Source organism: Neomonachus schauinslandi, chromosome 5 (genome assembly GCF_002201575.2).
Source record: "Neomonachus schauinslandi chromosome 5, ASM220157v2, whole genome shotgun sequence".
Taxonomy (NCBI): domain Eukaryota; kingdom Metazoa; phylum Chordata; class Mammalia; order Carnivora; family Phocidae; genus Neomonachus; species Neomonachus schauinslandi.
This window is the reverse complement of record NC_058407.1, coordinates 83,150,602-83,168,877: the sequence shown is the minus strand read 5'-3', so window position 1 is coordinate 83,168,877 and position 18,276 is coordinate 83,150,602. Positions and strand designations below refer to the sequence as shown.

At 40.0% G+C, this 18,276-nt stretch overlaps 1 protein-coding gene across 1 annotated transcript in view; it reads left to right on the top strand.

Moving 5' to 3' along the window:
• The first annotated feature begins 1,546 nt into the window (after positions 1-1,546).
• Positions 1,547-18,276, top strand: part of ETNK1 (ethanolamine kinase 1) — a 57,310-nt gene continuing 40,580 nt past the window's right edge. The window contains exon 1 of the mRNA XM_021690487.2: positions 1,547-1,717. Within this exon, the coding sequence (XP_021546162.2) occupies positions 1,562-1,717 (156 nt within the window). The 5' untranslated portion in view covers positions 1,547-1,561. The remainder of the gene's footprint in view (positions 1,718-18,276) is intronic.

Sequence of the window (18,276 nt, the reverse complement as noted above, 5' to 3'; positions counted from 1 at the left end):
CTTAACCAACTGAGCCACCCAGTCACCCCTCTTGTTCTTTTTAGTTTATGAGTTACCCCTATTGATAGTGAGCTATTTATTTTGATTTACAAAACTAAGTAGGTTCATTCTGAACAATCAGAATGTAAACTTATGTTAAGGAGGTAATTAAGCACTTGAATGTTAATAAAGTTGAATCCAGGTAGTGATTTAATTTACCACTAATAAACATATTCACTGTTCTAAGCATTTCAGGGAAGACAGATATTAATAAGTCACATCTTACACCATTTTCCTAAATCATAAAGAAAATTAGGAGGTCCCAGTAAATTACTTCTGGATTATCCAGTTTCCAATATTACCTTAACAGGGGAAACAGCTACTATAAAACTTGGAAGCTAAAAGTTTTTAAGGTAGCTATTTTAAGGTCCATGCAGGAATACCCTGAAATAGGCATGGAGCCACTGTAGTGCTGAGTCTCAAAACTATTTTTCTTTCCTTCCCTTTCATCTTCATCCTAGGCTACAACCTGTTTTTCCTGGCTCTCAATAATTCTCAGTACGGGGCGTCTGGGTGGCTCAGTCTTTAGGCGTCTGCCTTTTGCTCAGGTAGTGATCCCACGGTCCCAGGATCCAGCCCTGCATCGGGCTCCAGCCCCGCATCCGGCTCCCTGCTCAGTGGGAAGCCTGCTTCTCCCTCTCCCACTCCACCTGCTTGTGTTCCCTCTCTTGCTGTGTCTCTCTCGGCGAAATAAATAGAATCTTAAAAAAAAAAAAAAATTCTCAGTATGGTCAAACATTTGGCCTTAAAAATAAATCTTGAAGTCCTGTCGTTGTCTTACACAAATATCTCAAGTTTGCCCCAAATACCATGATCTGAGTATACAGTTGATGGGGAATTTAGTTGCCCAACCAACTGGGCGGTCAACAGTACAGAGCAGCTCCGCGACCAGGGCGATCCAGTTAATCCCCCTTGCCCATACTCAGGCCAAATTCAAAGACTTTTCCGGGGGTTATTTCAGGGCATGCCCCTCGCTTCCCTGAAAAACTCAGCCATAACTCAAACCCAGCCCCCCAAACGCTCCTGATCAGCTGACTAAGGCTTCACAGCCTTTCGGGTCTTGTCAGAGATCAGGCTCACGCCTGAGGAGGAGCCTGCGTTTTCGGACTAGTAGCCGGGCCGAGTGTTTTATGACCGAAAAACCGAGCTCACAGCAACGGGCCCATTGAGCTTGAGGTTAGAAAGTCGTCTTCAGCCTCTGACGCAGACGGAGGCCCCGCCCTGCGCATGACGCCAGCGTCAGGCCAGTCCCGGCATGCTCCGCGGTCGCTGGCGGTGGAGCGCAGACGAGCGGAATTTTTCCCGTGAACATCCTCTGCTCAGTTCAGCTGCTGTCCAGACCCGGGTCGGCTAAAGTGCCGCGTCCAGCCATTCTCCTACCGCTCGCCCGTCAGTTTGAGCGCCCCTAGCCCTCCTGCGAGGGCGCCCCGGGACGGAAGGATCCACCAGCCTGTCGGCGCCCGCCGTTCTCGTGGTCGCCGTCGCCGTCGTCGTGGTGGTAGTCTCTGCCGTCGCCTGGGCCATGGCCAATTACATCCACGTTCCGCACGGCTCCCCGGAGGTGCCCAAGTTGGACGTCACGGTTCAGGATCAGGAGGAGCAGCGCTGCCGGGAGGGGGCCCTCAGCCTCCTGCAACACCTGCGGCCGCACTGGGACCCTCAGGAGGTGACCCTGCAGGTAACGCCCACATCTCAGCACGGGGTCTCTCACAGCTCAGACTGGGCCTTAAGGCGGGGGGGGGGGGGGTGTTTCTTCCAATCTCTTCAGTTCCCTGATGATCGGGGAGAACCAACGGGAACGTCTTGTTCCTCAGTCCTTTGGGAAGTGACCGTGTGTTTCCTCCATCAAACCTACGAAGGTCACTCCCCCTTTCTTCATAATTGCTTATTGAGGTTGTCCTTAGGGCAAATTTTCTTTCTGGAAGCAGCTACGTAAGTGACGCACCCATTCACACCCGGAAAATTCCTGTTGATAGTTGCCCCTCCTCCCACTCCCCAGTCCCTTCTAACTGCAAAAGGAACCTTTTCCATTCCCCTTGCAAGGGGTCCTCTTCAGTCGTCCCTAGGTACCTTCTTTCCTTCCACAGATGATGCGGTAATTAATCCTTCTGATCTTTTCCTTTCCCTTCCCGCCCCTCCCCCTCCCCGGCGGTTTACTCCCATTGATGTCTCACCCTGCGTTTTATCTTCTCAAATCCTCGGATTGGCGAGTACTCGATTTCAAAGTAATAACCATGGTCATGCATTACTCGATTGGTTTCTTAGGTAGCACTACACATATTTTATTTGAATCGATATTTCTGAATTTTTTTAGTCGTATTAGTAAAATTAACCGTATTTGATGTTAGATCGATCAGTGTGCCATTGTATTCATAGAACAAAAATTGGGAGAAAAAAATCCTTAGGGATCTAGGTGTTTTCTAAAAACTTATTTCTAATAAGTTATGATTTAGTATGACATTTATTTTGAGTATTTTAACTTTTAGAGGTTCAGGATATACGACAGTGAACCTCCATTTTCCTTGCATACACAAAATAGTTAATAATTTTGAAGGCTGAGATATTTGGGGTTTGTTTCAAATCTGAGCAATAATGTAAGAAGTAGCTAAATTATCTGCTTTATTTTGTTGACTAATTTATTCAGCAGTGTTATTGACTTAACAGTATCTCAGATTCTAAAGTAGTCACCTATACAAAGATGAATAAAACATGAATGGTGCTCTAGGGCTCAGAATAGTTCCTGACACTTGAGCTTTCGGAAGTGTTAGTTTCAGTTCTTGCTGCCTAGAAGAGTTTTGAGCATATTGAAAGGAGCCATATGTTTTGGGATAGAAAATTGTTAGACAAAAATTTTGGAATTTTAAGGGAGTGTTAGCTAACTAAACAGGACATAGTCAATCCAGAATGATTTTCATGTGTAATTTAAAAAAATTAGTATGCTAAGAAAGTTAAATTAATTGAAACTTCCAAAATCAAAACTTCCAAATTGAAACTGTGAACTTCTTTAGTTTATTATTCATTATCTCTTATTACAGAAGAGTTTTATATTTATTAAAATGATTTATATTCTGGTAGTCAATTATAAACTAAACAGGTATTAATTAAAGGCAGTGCTGCTTCCTGGGAAACTTTGGTATTGGCAGACTATGCTACTTTTTAAGTAGAGACTTTAAAATTTGAAGCTTTGAAAACTGGTGTTTCCACTGATGATGTATTTGTCTGTAGAACAGTAATAATAGCTATGCTTAGGTACCAATGTGCCAGGTTGTGAGTATATATATGATGTATATATTTTATCATTTCATTCTACAAATAACTGTATTAGGTAGATACTTTTTTTTTTAAGGTGAAACTCAGTGAAATAAAGCCAAGGTGTAGGTAAAAAAAGGGACAAATGTGGTTACATCAAACTTTTTGATTGTCAGAAAGTACTTGGGATTGAGTCTTACCTTTTATCTATGCAGCAGCTTTTTTTTATTATTATGTTATGTTAATCACCATACATTACATCATTAGTTTTTGATGCAGTGTTTCATGATTCATTGTTTGTGTATAACACCCAGTGCTCCATTCAATACGTGCCCTCTTTAATACCCATCACCAGGCTAACCCATCCCCCCACCCCCCTCCCCTCTAGAACCCTCAGTTTGTTTCTCAGAATCCATAGTCTCTCATGGTTCGTCTCCCCCTCCGATTTGCCCCCCTTCATTCTTCCCCTCCTATGCAGCAACTTTTGACTTTAAGGCCTTTGGACTCCTAATCCAAACTAATTACTTATTTGTCAGCGAAGGTAAATACTACCACTTATTTTGCTGTAAGGATGATTATGAGTTAGAAATATAATCCTTCCCTGTGCAAACAATGCTTTTGATCCAGAAGCTGAGACAGCTGTTACTCTGAATTGGTGGTCATTCATTGGTGGTTTCTCACCTTGAGAAAATCTGACTCCCATATTCTGTCATTCCAAACTCTTCTTTATGATGCTTCATGGTTTCTTTAGTAAATCTCAATGGGAATATTTCTTTTGAGATTTGCTTTTATTTCCTTTGAAGTATAAAGAAAACAGTCATACTTAGCACTTCAGAAGGGGAAGTATGTATCATATATTCAACAGATTAATACTGGTATGTAGCCCATTTTTTTCAAAGAAATTTTTTTCTAAAATTTTTATGTAATTAAAATATGCTTCTAATATACCTTAGAAGCTTAGTCCAGTAATACTTATCTGGCTACTACGTCTGAGCTGAACTATTTGGAACATACTGGTAAATCCAGAAGCAAGCAAAAAAGACTTTGATGCAGTCAAAATGATACAGGGCCCAGCCTTTACTCAAAACTTATAGACACATGGAATGCTATATCTCTTTTTACATGGGATTTTAACAAGTCAATTTTTTGGTTTTCCTATTCACACAAGATTGAAAAAATAAAGTATAAAAGGGCTGGTAAGCTTTTTGGAGTGTACCCTACTTAGAGTAGGCAGAGTAGATCAGAAACAACTACTGTACCAGTCACAGTGCTTTTTATTTCATAATATTTTATTGAAATTCCCAGTCTAATAGGGAAGATAAAACAATCACAACATAGTGTTTTTGGAATGAAAATTCATATTCATGTGCAAAGACTACAGAAGAACATTTAAAAAGCATACTGGTTTTCTTTCTGCTGTACTACAAGTTTGTCATGTTTTTGGATGCATAGTTTTGATATTTATTTTTTAAGCATACATATACTATCTTGGAAACCAGTATTTGTGTTTGGTTGTGTAGCTACATAGCAGTTTTCATATCCCCTTCCTTCTCTTTACGTAGCTATGTTGGAGATAGTCATTAAAATATCCTATTAAAAAACCTATAATCCCTCTTATTTTAATATTGATCTTTGATATTTCATATTTGATAATATTTATTTTTTTAAAAAAGATTTCATTTATTTATTTGACAGAGAGCGAGCACACACACACACAAGCAGGGGGAGAGGGAGAAGTAGGCTCCCCGAGGAGCAGGGAGCCCAGTGCGGGGCTTGATCCCAGGACCCTGAGATCATGACCAGAGCCGAAGGCAGAGGTTCAACCAACTGAGCCACCCAGGCGCCCCTTTAATAATATTTTATTTTATTTTATTTTTTAACGATTTTATTTATTTGACAGAGAGAACACAGTGAGAGGGAACACAAGCAGGGGGAGTGGGAGAGGGAGAAGTAGACTTCCCGCAGAGCAGGGAGCCCGATGTGGGGCTTGATCCCAGGACCCCGGGATCATGACCCGAGCCGGAGGCAGACGCTTAATGACTCAGCCACCCAGGCGCTCCTATTGTTTTATTTTTATTTTTTAAGATTTTATTTATTTGTCAGAGCGCACAAGCAGAGGGAGTAGCAGAGGGAGGTAGAAGGAGAAGCAGGCTACCGGCCGAGCAGGGAACCTGATGCGGGACTTGATCGCAGGACCCCGGGATCATGACCTGAGCCGAAGGCAGATGCTTAACCTACTGAGCTACCCAGGCGTCCCACCTTTAATAATATTTTAAATGAAGAATCAAAACCAAAATATATATAGTTCTATTAAACTATGTCTCCTTTAGTGTTCTAACTTAATAATCCCCCCTTTTTTTAAAAGTATAGTTGACACAAATTTGTTACCTTAGTTTCAGGTGGGTTTTTTTTTTTTTTTCCTGTTTAAAAAGATGAGTTTGGGGGTGCCTGGGTGGCTCAGTAGGTTGAGCATCTGACTCTTAATTTCAGCTTGGGTCATGATTTCCGGCTCCAGGCTACACTTGGTGTGGAGTTTGCTTAAAATTTTTTTTCTCCCCCCCCCCTTCCAGGCCCCCCCCCCCCCCCACCGGCTTGTGCCACAGTCTCTCAAATCAATAAATAAATCTTAAAAAAAAAACAGAGTTTGTTCTTTAAGTGATAGAAGTCTCTGAAAAGTCTTAGGTAGATTTAAGTAATGTATTAAGTGTGCCAGAAGGACATGATATTTATAGGAATCTTGAATCCTGTAGATAAATCTAAGAGGTCATACTTTTTTATTCAACATAACTTTTAATATCAGCAGTTAGGTCCAGTTTTCCATTTCTTATTCCTCCTCTTTTTGATTTCAGTGTTTTATAATAATAAAGTATTTGGTGGGTGGTAGGACCTGAGACTTTGTTGAATATAGCTAAGAGAGATGTATGATGTTTGATAAGCTCCTATCAAAGATGTATATATATACATATATATAAATATATATTTTTAAGTAGTCTCTATACCCAACGTGGGGCTTGAACTCATGACTTTGACAGCAAGAGTTGACACTCTACCAACAGCTAGGCTCCCCAAAGATGTAATAAGCTCCCATGTCTTTTATTAAGATGTGACTAAAAGGTGGCTCAGTTGTTAACCGTCTGCCTTCGGCTCAGGTCATGATCCCAGAGTCCTGGGATCAAGCCCAACATCGGGCTCCCTGCTCTGTGGGAAGCCTGCTTCTCCCTCTCCCACTCCGCTTGCTTGTGTTCCTGCTCTTGCTATCTCTCTCTCTGTTAAATAAATAAAATCTTCAAAAAAAAGATGTGACTAAGAAGTCAGAAGCCTCATATGCTAGTTCATTTTCAGATATTGATGGCTGTGTGACTTGGACTAAACAAACAACTTGACCTCTCTTTGGGGCCTCAGCATAATGTGGTGGAAAGAGGATGGCTTTTGAATCCTGATACCAGCTATTTGTAATCTTTGGCAAGTTTTAAATCTCTGTGAAATGAGATTAGTATCTACTTTGGAAAATAGAAGACTAGCAGAAAATAGAATTTTACTACTCTAATATTACTCTCATATTGCTTTACTACTAGTAGTAATTTTACTACCAGCACCAATTTTTACTACTTTACTACTAATAGTAGAATATCCTGAGAAATGAAATACATAAAAGTTATGCATAGTATATTTTAATACTATGTGCCTCCAACTCTTCCCCTTCCATCTCCCTCAGCAACCCCCCCCATTTGTAAGTGGAATAATTGATCTGAAACAATTGTAATTTCCTAAAATTCAGTAATTCTGACATATATATGTGTGTGTGTGTGTGTATATATATATATATATATTTTAAAAGATTTATTTATTTATTTTAGAGAGGGAGAGCAAGAGCGTGGGCAGGTGAGGAGGGGGCAGAGGAGAGAGAGAGAGAGAGAGAGAAGCCGACTCCCGATGAGCAAGGAGCCCAGTGCAGGGCTCAACGTCACACCCTGAGACCATGACCTGCGCCAAAATCAAGAGCCTGATACTTAACCGACTGAGCCACCCCGCTGCCCCCTGGTATATATTTTTTATAGCAGGCATGATGCTAATTTTAAGCAGCATTCTTTTGTACGATTAACTATAACAGAAGGTAGGCATGGGAAAATATAGGAGGGGAGGCTTCATTGAGGAGGGGATACCTGAACTGAGCTTTGAAGGAAAGATATGGTCAGATGGAATGGGGAAGCATTTCTGGGCATGAAAGCTACTTTCACAAAGCTATGCTATGAGGGAAAAGAAACACAGCTAGACCATGAGTATTTTGGGCAGAATGGAGTGTGAACAGAAGAGAAGTGGGACTGAGTTTTGAGAAAGGGAGTTGTTAGATGTGAAGGTTTTGTGCAGGAGGTGGTACTTTATTATCTAGGATATAATGGGAAGCCAGTTAATATTTTTAAGCAGGTGAGTTATATTGTGTATTATTTAGAGCAGTGGCAGGCTGTATTGAAGACAGCAGTAGTTGAATGAGATGTTTTGAATTGGGGAATAAGTGATGGCTTAGGACATTGGTTTTTTTTTTTTTTTAAAGATTTTATTTATTTGACAGAGAAAGACACAGCGAGAGAGGGGAACACAAGCAGGGGGAGTGGGAGAGGGAGAAGCAGGCTCCCAAGGAGCAGGGAGCCCAATGCGGGACTCGATCCCAGGACCCCGGAATCATGACCTGAGCCGAAGGCAGACGCCTCACGACTGAGCCACCCAGGCGCCCCAGGACATTGGTTTTGAAACTGGTGGTTACCCCACACTAATTGGATGTTAAATCAGTGTACTGGGTTGAAACCACTACAGTTTAAAAAGATGAGTTAAAAGTGATAGGATAGATCAGAGAGGCTTGCAGATAATGAGGTAAGGACTGCTTGGTGAAGCTTGTTTTAGTTTCATATGAAAGTATGTACTAAATTAGATGATAAATGTATATTTTTGTCTGAGTATCACATAAAAAATGTTTGAGAAAGACTTAACCTAGGAGAGACTGTTAATGTTAGTTCACACAAGAGGTGCTGTCACCCAAATTAGGACAGTGGCCTGGGAGATGAAAATAAAGCACGGATTTGACATTTCAGAAAATAAATATGCAGGAGTTAATGGCTTGCAGGTGAGGGAAAAGGGAAGTTTAAGGGTTTTTTTTTTTTTTTTTCTGTGAGTGACAAAGATGGGGAAGTAATGGTAGACCTATATTTAAGGAATCAGGTTATTTCTCATGATTTTGTCTTCTCAGGAGTTGCTCTTTGATATAACAGATGGGCCATAAATACATTTTTATCACCCTTTTAAAAATCGTGAGATACAACAAAGAAACAGGAAAATGCATGAAACATAAATTTTTTTGTAGAACAAATACTGTGTAACCCAAATCCTGGGAAAGAAAATATCAGCAACCCAGAATATCACCGTTTTTCCTTCCTGGTCCTAATCTCTCCCTCCCTCTAGTGGTTGTCACAATAGCGGTTTTTTTTTTTTTTTTTTAAACAGACTATTTTGAATTAGTCATTTTTTTGCAAGTCAGTATTATGAGAAAATAATATATTAAGTGTATGAATTTCCTTTTACAAGGGACATGAACATGAAATTTAGTTTTACTAAAAAGATATATCGATATTGAAACTTTGACTAGGAAGAAAAACCATTCACTATCCATATTTTATTTAAAAAATCAACTATCTTTTATTCTACTTCTTTCATACATATCATACCATATGTACAATTTTGTATTCCTTTTTTTCATGCTGCCTTTCTTTCACTTTCCCATGTTGGTATGTTATTGACTTTAATGTTTGATAGCTGTAAACATAGTATTTGGTCATGTTAAACATCATATGAGTTAATTATTAAAATGAAGTTTAAAAAATTCTGAAGAGTATAAAGTAGAAAATTAGAAAGGCTCATATCCTATCTAAACCTGTTGACTTTGTTTAAAAAACATAAATAACATATGCTCTTAATAAAATACTTAAAACAGATACAAGGCTGTAAGATGAAAAGTAAAAAGTTTAACTCCCTCAACTTCCAAGTCATTAATTCTCCCCACAGTAATTAGGTGAGCAGTTTTTGAACTTCTTTTTTTTTTTTTAAAGATTTTATTTATTTATCTGAGACAGAGAGAATGAGAGAGAGAGAGCACATGGGGGGGGGTCAGAGGGAGAAGCAGGCTCCCTGCCGAGCAGGGAGCCCGATGCGGGACTCGATCCAGGGACTCCAGGATCATGACCTGAGCCGAAAGCAGTCGCTTAACCAACTGAGCCACCCAGGCGCCCCAGTTGTTGAACTTCTAAAAAATTAGCAGATTATGGATTTGTTAGGGCACGTATCTACCTTTGTTAATAAATATCAGTAAATAGGGTGCCTGGGTGGCTCAGTTGGTTAAGCGACTGCCTTCAGCTCAGGTTATGATCCTGGGGTCCTGGGATCGAGTCCCACATTGGGTTCCCCCTGCTCTTTGGGGAGCTTACTTCTCCCTCTGCCTCTGCCTGCCACTCCCCCTGCTGTGCTCTCTCTCTCTGTCAAATAAATAAAATCTTAAAAAAATAAATATCAGTAAATATAAATATATTCCTTTTGTATACACAACAATGCATTCTGTATGTTGAATTTTAAAATAATAGATCTTAGACATCCTTCTGTGTCATAAGTATATGTAGTCTGCCCCATATTTTTTTTTTTAAGATTTTATTTATTTGAAGAGAGAGAGAGAGAGAGCATGAGTGGGGAGGAGGGGCAGAGGGAGAGGGAGAAGCAGACTCCCCACTGAGTAGGAAGCCCCACGTGGGGCTCCATCCCAGGACCCTGAGAGCATGACCTGAGCTGAAGGCAGATGCTTAACCGACTGAGCCACCCAGGCACCCCTACCCACATATTTTTTTAGCATTTATTTATTTGAGAGAGAGAGCGAGCGTGCGTGTGCAGCATATGCATGCTTGCACAAGTGGGGGAGGGCAGAGGGAGAGGGAGAATCTCAAGCAGACTCCCTGCTGGGCATGGAGCCTGATGTGGGGCTCGACCTCACAACCCTGAGATCATGACCTGAGTGGAAACCAAGAGTTGGAGGCTCAACTGCCTGAGCTGGGTGCCCCGCCCATATTTTTTAAGCAACATTGTTTTTATTTTTATTTATTTTATTTTTATTTTTTGCATATTAAAAACAGTATTGCGTGAACTGCTTTTATATGTATATTTTGGATAACTTTTCTAAATATGTTCTCAGAGTAAATTTTTTTTTTAAATTTATTTAAGTAATCTCTACACCTGATGTGGGGCTTGAACTCACAGTCCTGAGATCAAGAGTCACATGCTCCGGGCGCCTGGGTGGCTCAGATGGTTAAGCATCTGCCTTCGGCTCAGGTCATGATCCCAGGGTCCTGGGATCGAGTCCCGCATTGGGCTCTCTGCTCCTTGGGAGCCTGCTTCTCCCTCTGCCTCTCTCTCTCTCTGTCTCTCATGAATAAAAAAATAAAAATCTTTAAAAAAAAAAAAAAGAGTCACATGCTCCTCTGACTGAACCTTCCAGGCACCCCTAAACCTTATTAGTGGAATTAAAAGGTTAAAAACTGTGTGCCAGTTAGGGTTGTTCAGAGAAACAGAACTTCATATATATGCTGTCTGGGCTTTATTTCAAAGAATTGGCTCATACCAATTATCGAGGCTAAGTCTGAATTGTAGGGCAGGATAATAGTAGAAACTTAGGCTGGAGTTGATGCTGTAGTCTTTTTTTTTTTAATATTTTATTTATTTATTTGACAGAGAGAGAGAGTGAGAGCACAAGCCGGGAGATGGAGGGAGAGGGAGAAGCAGGCTCCCTGCTCAGCCTCAGAATATGGGACTCGATCTCAGGACCCTGGGATCATGACCTGAGCCGAAGGCAGCCGCTTAACCAACTGAGCCACTCAGGCGCCCCAATGCTGTAGTCTTTTTTGTTGTTGTTGTTTGAAGATTTATTTATTTGAGAGAGAGAGAGTGCCCATGTGTGCGTACAAGTTAGGGGAGGGGCAGATGGAGAGCATCTTCAAGCAGACTCCCTGCTGAGTGTAGAGTCCCAATGCGAGGCTCAACCTCCCCACCCATGAGACTGTGACCTGAGCTAAAACCAAGAGTCAGATGCTTAATCGACTGAACCACCCAGACGCCCGATGCTGTAGTCTTAAGGCAGAATTTCTTCAGGGACACTTAAAACTTGTTTTACTTTTACATTCCTTAAAGATTGGATGAGACCCACCCATGTAACTGATTGTAGATGTTAAGTGCTTCTACAAAATACTTCACAGCTGCATCTAAATTAGTGTTTGATTGAGTAACTGGGTATTATAGCCAATCCAAGTTGACACATCAGGCTGTTTCTCACTTTAATATTGCTAAATTGTCATGAAAGTTGTGTTAATATATACTCCTCAACACAGTGTTGGAGAGTACGTTTTCCTTATACCTGTCCAATCCCTGATACCAAATTTAAACATTTCTGCCAGTGGGATACATGAAAATGGTATTGTTTATTATATTCCTTTTAATTTTGTTATTTTGGAAGATGATGGAATCCAGTGGTTTCTTCTACAAAATAGTTAACTGATACGTATTAATTTCCACCTTTCTAGGCTTTTTAGTTTGTTTAGTAATCATCTTAATTGAAGCTTGTCTTTACTATTTTATTGGCCAGAGAGAGTTTATTCATTTAAATTCAGTAATTATCATCCTAGACCATAAATACATGTCAAAACAGGTTCCCTGCTTGGTATCTTAAGTCATCCTTAGGACTAAAGAAATTTCATAGTGGCTAAATAAATTTTAATATTTTTATCATCTCAGGGTTTGTAGTTGCAGGACAGTGCCACATACTGAAAGAAGGTATTGGATTAATGTTTTGGGGGGGGGGCACTTTAGCTTCTAAGGTGTCATTAAAGCTATAAACTCTTTTTGCCCACCAGGTATTCTGTATTGCTGTAAATAGCATCTGTGGCAGGTTTGGGCAATTCTGTAAGTTCCTTATTGATATGGTCAGTAAGTCCACACTGAAGGGTAAATTTATGTGTCTTCTGTTTTACAATAGTACATAAGGGAGGCAGTTCCTATAAAACATAATCTGTTCAGTAGTACATTCTGGCCGAGGAGACAAAACCACCTCATATAATATCTGTTCCAGCACTCTAATTTGCATCCAAACTTTCCCATCAACAGTAGCCTCCCCATATCTCCAGTTTTAACTGTTGCTCCTTTTATTTTTTTTATTTTATTTTTTTTTTTTAAAGATTATTTATTTATTTATTTGAGAGAGAGAGAATGAGAGAGAGAGCACATGAGAGGGGGGAGGGTCAGAGGGAGAAGCAGACTCCCTGCCGAGCAGGGAGCCCGATGCGGGACTCGATCCAGGGACTCCGGGATCATGACCTGAGCCGAAGGCGGTCGCTTAACCAACTGAGCCACCCAGGCGCCCTGTTGCTCCTTTTAGAGTCTCTGCCATAGGTGTTAGATTCAGTGCATCGGGCTTCCATATCAAGGAATCTCAAAAAAGTTTCTTCTCTCCAACCCTAGGCCATTTTACCCACATATTTGCATTGGTCTTGGGTCCCTGGCTACTGAGGGTCAAGATCCTACCTTCAGTCATTTTTCGTCTTGATTAATTCCCACATTGCTGGCACATTCTTAATATCATCTTTGTATTCTCTTCATGTTCTGTTTTTTTAAGGTCTCCCAAACTAGAGTAAATAGAGTGGATTTGTTAGGGGCCCTTCAGTGCTGGGAGACTGGTGGCAGTTCCTGTCAGTCGGTCTCTGATAAATCTCTGATAATAATGTTAAAAACTTTTGCTTCAGCCTCATCAATATCTGTTTTATTTATCTGCTTTTTCAATAACCACTAAAAACTTCCATTCAATTGGGGCAAGTAGATTTGCCATCTCCGTTATCTTTTCCACTTGCTAGTGAACCATTCTAATTTTCTTGGTATTATTCCTAAGACTCATGATGGTGAGCTTGAGACAGCAAATCTGATCCAATATTCTGAATAGTTTCTTGTGTTGGTAATAGTAAAGTTACAGGGGGGACTCATGTAGTAGGAGTAATCTTTATCACACAGTATTCACCATGACCTGGGGCTGGGACATATTAAATGGTTGAATTATCTTGGTCACTATAAAGCAAGTCTAGTGTGGCCTGCATGTATAGCATATCAGCTACTTCACTTTGCATGCAAAGGACAGGACAGTTCCCCTCCTCAGGATAAACAAACTTTCTAGCCACTTTCATTCATTGTACCAGGCTAGCACTCTTGTTTGGGTTAGTCACTGCCATTAAGGACTGTCAGTAGTGAGCTGTGGGTCCTGCATTAATGCAAACATGTCATGGTCTTCAAACCATAGACTGCTTCTTAACCATTCTTATGGGCCATATTAATACAGGTTTTTTAGGGAGCTAGCTTGAGCCACTAAATGAGACAACTTTTACGCTATATCCCCTGGTTTTAGTAGTTTCCTGATTTTTTTTTCTCCTTGCCACCTGAATCATTTTGGTAAGCAGCTGTAAATCTACTGTTCAGCATGATTTTTCTCTTTTGTGTTGGTTTTGAGGTTAGCAGCTTGATATTGCATTGGGTCAGTTGGAATCTGGGTCTGTGTAACATCACAGTTCACCCTAAAAGTGTCTTTAGCTTTCTGTTCTAGGTACTATGCTAACAATAGCCAGGAATTGTACATTTAGCCAGTTTCTCATTTTGCATTTTATTGTGGATTCAGTGACTAAACTCCTGGGATTAGATCTGTCATTGCTAAGTTTCATTTATTTTTACAAACTCCTGTAACAGATGGCAACATGCCTGCTGTTTAATACTCCAGGTAATTTGGCATATACCTAGCATCAGGGTTTTATCATCCTCTAACCCCTTCTTTATTTTTTTCCCCAAATAATGCTTTAGCAATATTACAGTGAGTCTAGGATCATGCTAGTGAACTTGAGGGTGGGTCTGATAACAGATTAAGAGTCATGATACCACTTTTTTAACCTGTTCTGCCATTGTGTAACTTTGGATAAGGAAGGGAACACTATCTAGGCCATAGTGTTCTCATTCTACAAATTGATCATTTCCAGGGTATTTTACAATCAGTCTATGCATAAGCAAACATTTATTGGATATGTCTATGTTCTAGGCTGTTGTTTCTCAACCCTTTTAATAATTACTCTCTAAACAGAAAGCTTAAATTAATTAAAAATTTTATTGATTTCTACCTAACAGAAATTATGTACCAAAGAATAGGATTTTGTACGGTTGAGTTTTGATGGTCCACAAACTATTGTAATACCTAAGATTTTTTTTTTGCTTCTTTGGTGGTGATATCTGTATGCATGTAATGCATGTAATAGGCTAAGAAATTTCATTTCATTTCATATATATATATGTATCCTTTGACTTAGGATGTTGTTACATCCTAATATCTGTTGTAAGTCAAAATATCCTAAATCGAAAATGCATTTTACACATATAACCTACTGCACATCATTAGCTTAGTCTAGCCTATCTTAAGTATGCCAAGACCACTGATACTTGCTTACAGTTGGGCAAAATCATCTAACACAAAGCGTATTTTATAATAAAGTGTTGAATATTTTACATAATTTATTGAATATTGTACTGTAAGTGAAAAACAGAATGGTTGTATGGGTACAGAGTGGTTCTAAGTGTATCGGTTGTTTACTCTCATGATGGTATGGTTTGCTTGAGAGCTGCAGCTGTTGCTGCCTATCATCAAGAGAGAGGATCATACTGCATAGTGCCAGCCCTAAATTCATACTCAAAGTATGGTTTCTACTGAATGTGTATCGCTTTTACACCATTGTAAAGTTGGAAAATTGTAAGTCAGACCATCGTAAGTTGGGGACCATCTTTATATCTTTATTTATATCTGTATCTCCTCAAAATACTAAGGTAGAAGGCGCCTGCCTGGGTGGCTCTTTCGGTTAAGTGTCTGCCTTTGACTCAGGTCATGATCCCAGGGTTCTGGGATTGAGTCCCAAATCAGGCTCCCCACTTGGTGGGGAGTCTGCTTCTCCCTCTGTCCCTCCCCCCACTCATGTGCATGTGCGCGCGCGCGCTCTCTCTCTCAGAAATAAAATCTTTAAAAAAAATTAAAAAAAAAATACTAAGGTAGAAATTAGAAGGACCTGTTTATTTCTTTTCAGTTTTTTGTTTTTTTTTTTTAAGATTTTATTTATTTATTTGAGAGAGAGAGACTGAAAGAGCACATGAGAGGGGGGAGGGTCGGGAGGGTCAGAGGGAGAAGCAGGCTCTCTGCCAAGCAGGGAGCCCGATGCGGGACTCGATCCAGGGACTCCAGGATCATGACCTGAGCCGAAGGCAGTCGCTTAACCAACTGAGCCACCCAGGCGCCCCTCTTTTCAGTTTGAAAAACCATAAAGCTTTGGGGAATTTTCTCTAAGATTACCATGAGTTGAAGGTAATGAGAAGATTCCATGAAAGTACATTCTTCCTGATCTGAATATTACATTAACTCTTTTTAATAAAAATCTATTTGTTGATAAGTGATAATAAAAAGCACACATCATCGGGCGCCTGGGTGGCTCAGTTGGTTAAGCGACTGCCTTCGGCTCAGGTCATGATCCTGGAGTCCCTGGATCGAGTCCCGCATCGGGCTCCCTGCTCAGCGGGGAGTCTGCTTCTCCCTCTGACCCTCCCCCCTCTCATGTGCTCTCTCTCATTCTCTCTCTCTCAAATAAATAAATAAAATCTTTAAAAAAAAAAAAAAAGCACACATCATCAAGCGTAGAACCTGATGAATTGCTATGGGTGTTGGTATGTGATATAGTTTTATAGTTCTTGGTATAGGATTCTGACTTTGTTCTTTAAAATTGCCTTGACTGTTCTTGACTTTTTAAATTGTCATATAAATTGCAGACTTAGCTTTTCAATTTTTACAGAAGAAACTGGGTGAGAGTTTCATACTTTGTGGAATCTATAGATATTTGAGAAGTAAAATCATATAATAATATTGTCTTAAAATCCATAAACAAGGTATATCCCATTTATTTAGTCCTTTTATTTCTCTCAAACTTTTTTTTTAAAGTAAACTCTTCCCCCAATGGGGGGGGCTTGAACTCATGGCCCCAAGATCAAGAGTTGCATGCCCTGGGATGCCTGGGTGGCTCAGTTGGTTAAGTGTCTGCCTTAGGCTCAGGTTATGATCCCAGGGGCCTGGGATCAAGTCCCGCATTGGGCTCCCTGCTCGGCGGGGAGTCTGCTTCTCCCTCTCCCTCTGCTGCTCCCCCTGCTTGTGCTCTCTGTCTCTCTCTCTCTGACAAATAAATAAATAAAATCTTAAAAAAAAAAAAAAAGTTGCATGCCCTACAGGCTGAGCCAGCCAGGTAACCCTTCTCTTAAACTTTTGAAGTTTTCAGTGTTGTGATCTTGCATGTTTCATTTGATTTTTTCCCCCCTAGGAATTTGATTTTTTTTGATATTATTATAAAAGGTATCACTTAAAAAAAATGGATTGTTGGTATACAGAAATTCAATTGATCTATATTGAATTTTTCAAACATTAATTCTAATGTTTAATGTGTATGCTTTTTGCTTTTCTCTCTATCTGCAAATAATGATAGTTTTGTTTTTCCCTTTCCTATTCTTTTATTTATTATTATTATTATTTTTAATTTTAATTTTTATTTTTGCCTTCCTGCACTGGCCAGGACGTCCAGCACAATGTTGAAATAGGTGATAGTGGGCACCCTTATCTTGTTCCCAATCTCAGGGAGAACACTTTCAATAGTTTATTATGAGGTATGATGTTATGTGTAGGTTTTCTTTGTTTTTTTAAATGTTTTTAATTGTTTGACAGAGAGAGCACAAGCAGGGGAACGGCAGGCAGTTGGAGAGGGAGAAGCAGGCTTCCCACCAAGTAGGGAGCCTGATGCGGGGCTCGATCCCAGGACCCTGGGATCATGACCTGGGCCGAAGGCAGACGCTTAACTGAGCCACCCAGGTGCCCCATAGGTTTTCTTTGGGTACTCTGTCAGATTAAGGAAGGTTCCGCTTTTAAATTTACGTATGTATGTATTTTCAAGTGATCTTTACACCCAGTGTAGGGCTCGAACTCACAACCCTGAGATCAAGAGTCGCACGCTCTATGGACTGAGCCAGCTAGGGGCTCCAAGGAAGTTTTCATTTTATTCTTAGTTTGCAGATGTTTTCATCATACATGAGTATTAAATTTTATCATGTGCTTTTTTTTTTTTTTAAGATTTTGTTTATTTATTTGACAGAGACACAGTGAGAGAGGTAACACAAGCAGGGGGAGTAGGAGAGGGAGAAGCAGGCTTCCCGCTGAGCAGAGAGCCCAATGTGGGGCTTGATCCCAGGACCCTGGGACCATGACCTGAGCTGAAGGCAGATGCTTAACGACTGAGCCACTCAGGCGCCCCAAAAGTTGCAAATTTTGAGTGGATTTGAACTAATACTGCTAATCATCTGTTTGCTTTTTAAATGTACCATTTGTGCTCAGATATAAAAAAGAACTTGAAATTCTTGACTTAAGCTCTTGAAAAGTCCCAAAAGTCCCTTTTAGAAAATATTGTAGAAATCTCTACTTAACCTCTCACTTCCTCTAATTAAGGTTGTGCTTTTTTTAGCCATAGCATTCAAGTTTGAATTCTAACCTGAATGCTTTAAACAATTTATAATGCATGTTGTGTTAAGAAACCTTTAAAATTAACATTTAAAATTAATTTTTATAAGTTGGATATTTACCATAATGTGTAACTTATGGTAGCCTTATATTTGTATATTACACTTGGGAACATTATTAAAGACCTTTTATATGTTATATGTCATTGCTGGAGGAGGGCAGTGTTTCTGTCTTCAGAGACAGTTTATTAGACATAGGAGAGATTGTGTGTGTGTATACACACACATTTGCAATGATTGCAGGACAAGCATACTTTGAGATATAATAGGTATTAAACATTGTGTGGAATT